The sequence below is a fragment of the Schistocerca gregaria genome, chromosome X (genome assembly GCF_023897955.1).
Source record: "Schistocerca gregaria isolate iqSchGreg1 chromosome X, iqSchGreg1.2, whole genome shotgun sequence".
Taxonomy (NCBI): Eukaryota; Metazoa; Arthropoda; class Insecta; order Orthoptera; family Acrididae; genus Schistocerca; species Schistocerca gregaria.
The window spans coordinates 49733031-49739165 of record NC_064931.1 but is presented as its reverse complement, the minus strand read 5'-3'; the positions used below and the strand labels follow the sequence as shown (position 1 = coordinate 49739165).

General features: G+C 38.5%; 1 protein-coding gene across 1 annotated transcript in view; it reads right to left on the bottom strand.

The window, feature by feature from the left end:
• Positions 1–715: 715 nt before the first annotated feature.
• LOC126297627 (probable arginine--tRNA ligase, mitochondrial) overlaps positions 716–6135 on the bottom strand; it is a 56844-nt gene continuing 51424 nt past the window's right edge. The window contains exon 7 of the mRNA XM_049988646.1: positions 716–983. Within this exon, the coding sequence (XP_049844603.1) occupies positions 833–983 (151 nt within the window). The 3' untranslated portion in view covers positions 716–832. The remainder of the gene's footprint in view (positions 984–6135) is intronic.

Below are 6135 nucleotides of genomic sequence, written 5' to 3'. Positions count from 1 at the left end.
GTGTGTGTGTGTGTGTGTGTGTGTGTGTGTGTTTTTACTGTCTACTTGTACAGTTGTACCTGCAAACTCATGTACTCCTCCCCCTTTCTGTGCTTGTACAGGCCCCTTGTAACCGACAAGTCAAGCAGTGAGTTTGCGGTTAAATGGACTGTGGCACAGACTTGTGATTTCAGTCTCCAAGATGGCGAGTTTGGAGATGATTTAATAGCATACACTGATGAGTTTAGAGTGACTATATGGAGCTCATTTCTGAACTATAGTTCATATGATCTACTTTGTTCCTTATCCCCTCATGAATAATTTCCTGCAATTTGTCCCCATTTAACAAAATGAATTGCTGTATCATAATGTAAGTGTAAGAGGACCATTATGGGGGGAGGGGCTGTTGCATGCAAACAGGGGCAAGAAACAAATTATTTCCACTTCCATGGAATTACATGAAAAATAATTGGTACCATGACGACTCATGTGCATGTGCAACTAAAAAACAGAATTTTTCTAATTCTCAGTGACCATATAATAGATCTCCGTCTTACGTCAATGGGAATTCGTGTACAAACATACATATTTTAACATTTTCTTTCCAGAATGCATTGGAGTAGCATTAACTGTATAGTGTATAGTGTTCTTTGTACATAACTTTCTATAAAGTGAAAATTATGTCTTAAAAGAAAAGTTACAAACGAAACTCCAAACTCCAAATTCATTTCAACGATTTTTTAAAGAAAAATACTTACATTTATTTATGAAAAACATGAGCTACACAGTACAATATTTTGATGTATGGCATGACAACATATGGCAGTTGTATTTTATTAAATTACTGTGTGTGCTACATTTCTTCCAAGGGCTTTAACCCCAGAATCCTCATTCCTTGATTTAAGACAATTCGTGCTGCATGGAACATCATGAGTCTTTGCGACGCAATATGCAAACCTTGGTCCTTCACTTGCAGCACATTAAAGGCCTTATTCACAGCATTACTAGAACAAGAAGAAATTTCAATTTTAATATAGTTGTCACAATGTGGAGCAGCTTTATTAAATTTATTGACCTACTTTTCAGCTAGTTCTTAAGTTACCTAGTTGGCTACATAAAATTTTAACCTCACAATGTATCAAAGATAGAAATAAAAATTTACTAACTAAAAATGGTTGAACTTCTGAAGGCTCCAGAATGCATTCATTCATTCATTACCTCATGAGCAATGCTATTAGAGATAGCTGCTGTGTTAGAGACAGAGTGTTCCTGTCAACATAATTTGAATTGTCATACGATCACTGTTAGACCCAGTACTGACTGTAGATATGATAGTCAGCCACAGGTTGTAGTAGATGCACAATATTAGTCCATTTGAGCAGAGTGAGATTGCGAGTGACAAGCGTGGGACAGTTCACCTCTAATTTTCCCCAGGCACCGATTTTCCCATGGCACTGTGTCAGGCAAAATTATCAGCACCTGAATATACTGTTGCACACAACAATGTGATGACTACAGGAGTAATTGGTCTACTATTTAAGTTTATAACAAAAGACTGATGAGGGTCACAGTATTGCAAATTACTTGCCAAGTCAGTGCTGGATGATACAAATAGATGAGCATATACACCATCCAGAAGTCCCACCCTGGTACGGAGTAAAGAAGTTGCTGTGCCACATGTCTGCCTCTCCTCACAGCATGTCACAGAGCACAAAGAAGAGCAAACATATAAAGAGGTCACGGTGGCTGGTAGGTTGCATTACACATAAATATAAATTGATGGAAGGGTGTAAGTATGACAAGAACAACGTAAGGCAATCCACCTTGATCGACATGAGGCCAATTTTCATGCATGTGTTGTTTCATTTGGGGAAGTGGGAGGGGTGAGGGTGAGGGGGGGGGGGGGGGGGGGGGGGAATGTAAGCCACTTGTGTGTCTACCACTATATGTCATTGGTCAATGGTACAGGAACCAATTGTTTAACCACATGCAACTGCTTCTGCCGCCAACACTCCACTGAAAAGTACTAGCACCATCCCCTTAATCCCATATTTTGTCAGAAACGTTTAAGGGACATTTCAAATAAATGAGAGCCCATGTAATCAATGGGGACAAGTTTCATGCAGCTACTGAGAAACCATGGCTCAGGTAAACTTACCCAAGTACGTTTGATGTCTTGTCGAGTCAATGTCATGACGCACCACTGCTGTTGTGACACTGAGTCACAAACCTGGTTGATAGGATTCCCTCCAGCAACAGAGAGTGAACAAGACAGCCTACATGCCCAGTTGCTGCTGCAGTTCCAGTTATAGCTACGCACCTGTTCAAACAATTCCTACACTGGATTGGACTTAGCCTCAGTGAAGCACTGTCACAGGCTAGGAATATTGTACAACAATCTCTTGACGTTGAGTGTGTTCATAGCGTAAATGCGTGTTCTGGAACCAGTGATGTGAAGATCGGAGCAGCACCACTGTCTGCACTGACATCAGTGAAACCTCAGTGTTTATTGACAGGACACACATTGACGATGAAGTGTAGCTACAACAGTTATGTTTTAATGATGAGGATTAATGGGCAAGTCAAAAATCCTACATTGAAGGAAGATACATTGCCTATACAACATACTTGGTGCAATTAGAATAGTTTGTGTACATCAAGGACTCAGTGGTTTAGGTCACCACAGTATCAAGAATATTTAACATTATGAACATTTTAAATATGTTGTACACAATTTACAAAATTTTATGCTTAGTCTATTAAAGTGCACTGTTTAACCAATTTTTAGAGGAAGAAAAGATGAAAGCAATAAACAGTTTGAAGTCTATTTTCAGATAGTGCAACAAACTGACATCACATAACAAGTACTGCAACTGCTGCAGTCTTATCAGTAACACACAGGAAAGGCTGCTGATCAAGCTGTGCAAAAAAAGAACATGAAAAATTGGAAGTTAGGAGAAAGCCATTGGCATTCCACCCATTTAACCAGAAGAGTGAAAAATTTACAAATTACATGACCCGGATGGAACAGCATTTTATGGCCCACAGAACAATGGTTGAAATAATGCAAAGAGCCTTTTTTCTGTCTAATGCTGGAGCTAAAATTTATAATTTAGTTTAACAGCTGTTCTTGGACAAGGACATGAGCACATTAAGCAATAAAGAAATTACGGAAAAATTGAATACTTCTAAAGTAAAATTCTTGTGCCCAAAGCACATTACAGGTTTTACAGAGCATATAAAAAACTCTGTCAGACAGTTAAGGAATGGGTTACTATGCTCCATGGTCTAACCAGAGACTGTAAATTTAAATGTGAAAATCCAAAGAGTAATTTTTCATATGGAGATATGACAGTAAAGAACATGTTAGCAGTACAGGCTCCTGATGCCAGTTTACAACCTCATTAGGTCAGCTAACCCAACAATCGAAAAGTGCTTAGCTGTGATTCAGGAATTTGAGGAGACAAAATAAATGGAAAAGGCTCTCACCAAAGGGAAAACAAAGTTTTCAAAACAGAGTTTCTAGACCTCAGTAAATTTAGGGGAAACCAAATAGGCAGAAATGTGAAAACATCCCCAAAAATGACAGAAATACAAAATTAGTTCAAAATGGAAATCACAATAAGCAAAGTAAAGTAAAATCACATGCCAAGTGTTTCATAATGTGAGACAGGAAAGCATGCTATTACAAAAACACAAAATGTTTACATTATCATTAAAAGGGGCACAAGATGGAAGCATGCCTATAAAAACAACATAGGGGCAACAGATATAAGGAAGACACTGCAAGGGCCAATGAAGAATTTGAAAATAGGATACACAAAGCAATATCAGGTGGTACTAAAGTAGTACTGGTATGTGTTGAAATAAATGGGAAGAGAGAACAAATCCAAGTGGGTAAAGGTTTTTCCAGAACTATAATCAATTGCACAACTCATGAATTTATTGGATTACCTCAGTTACGCAAATTTAAGAGTACTCTGACAAGCTATAGTGATCAAACAATTACAATAAAAGAACACTGTACAGTAAATGCTCAGTATAAGCCTACAGTAGTACAAGCAATAACTGCTTGCAACGCAGTCTTCAGCAATTGCCATCATGGGATTTGACCTCTGTAAGAAACTCAGGTTTACAGTTCAGAACTCAGTAAATCAAATACAGGTAACAGATGAGGAAGAAGAGTGTGCAACACACTGTACAAAGTAAAAACAAATTTTTTGTGGATCCCCAGGAAGCATCAAAGATTACCAGGTGCATATAACCTTAAAGCCTAATGCAAATCTGAGATTTGCAAGGTTAAGCCCAACCCTTGCACACTGTGTGTGGATGTCAAACAGGAATTACATAGATTAGAAGGAAACAGCACAACTGAACTCGTTACAAACAGCCAATGGGCAATATCCTTCGTCGTAGCAGTAAAAGCAAATAGGAAGCTATGGCTGTGCTGTGACTTCAAATCCACCATGAGCACACAGTCAGCAATTGATACATACCCATTTCCGAGAGCTGAAGATACAATGGCAAAGTTAGGTAGAGGCAGGTACTATCCACACATTTATTTGAAAGACACCTTAAACTGTCACTCAATGAAGAAAGTCACAAATTGATGTTTATTAACATACCATTTGGCCTCGACAAATATAAAAGATTATCTTTCTGCATAAAATCTACCCAGTCTTATACAAAAGTAACTAGAATTTTTTTAAATTGGGAATATTCTGGGAGCCGCAAACTGCATAGATGATACAGTAGTCTCAGGAAATACGATCAAAGAACACTAAACTTAAAAGAATAGTTTAAAACACTACTAAAAGCTGAACTCTGTGTAAATTAGGATAAATATTCCTTCTTGCAGGAAGGAATGGAGTACCTTGGACATACACTATCAGGAGAAGGTATATGCAATACCACCAAACACTTGCAAGTCACTGCAAAACTTGCGGTACCCACCAAAGTGTTACAGTTACAACTGGTCTTGGGCCAAACTCGATAATAGAGTAAATTCATTCCTACAGCAGCTATTATAGCCAAGCTGCTTAGAAAAGGCAAACCACAGAACATGGATAAAGGGTTGTCAAATAGCTTTTGATAAGATGAAAGGTGGTTCACTAGATTCAAAACGTTCAGTCACATATGAACCTAAGAAGCAAATAATATATGCAGCCGATGCTTCAGATATACACACTTTGGCACCATTATCACACTAAGTATACAGTGCAGATAAACCCACTGCTTTCATTTCCATAACTTTGAAACAGTGCGATGAGGTTACTCTCAGCTGTAGAAAGAAGCTCTTGTCCTTATATTTGATATTAAGAAATTTCACATTTACTTTTATGGGCATAATTTTTTCTACAAATTAACAATAAACCTTTAGTGACAATATTCAGACCTGCAGCGCAGATTCCAATCAAAAGTCAACAAATGTTGCAAAGATGGTCATAATTACTGTTCACTTATAATGACAAAATACCCTCTCTAAAAAAGGAAAGAAAAATAAATATGCAGTACGAAGGCATTGCCTGAATGGGACAGAAATCAGTAGGGGTTATGCACATGTACAGACAAACAAATGATAACAATTTCAGAAAAAAAACTGGTAATTTATTCAAGAGTAAGAGCCTCACAAATTGAGTAGGCCAATAATATGTTGGTTCACCTTTGGCCCTTACATAGTAAGTTATTCAGCTTGGCATTGATTAATGGAGTGGTTGGAAGCCATACTGAGGGATATTGTGTGAAATTTAGTCCAACTGGTGCACTAGATCATCAAAACCCAGAACTGGTTGGAGGGTCCTGTCCATAATGCTCCAAACGTTCTCAATTTGGGAGAGATGTGGCGCCTTAATGGGCAAGGTGGGGTTTGTCAAGCGTGGAGACAAGTACAAGAAACTCTTGCTGGGTGTGGGCAGGCATTATCTTGCTGCAATGTAAACCCAGGATGGCTTGCCATGAATGGAAACAAAATAGGGTATAGAATATTGTTTGCGTATCATTGTGCTGTAAGGGTGCTGTGAATGACTACCAAATTGGTTCTGCAATGAAAAGAAATGGCACCCCAAACCATCACTCCTGGTTATCATGGTGTAGCGTGGGTGACAGTCAGATTGGTATGCCTCTGCTGTTCAGGATGTCTCCTGACACGTCTTCACC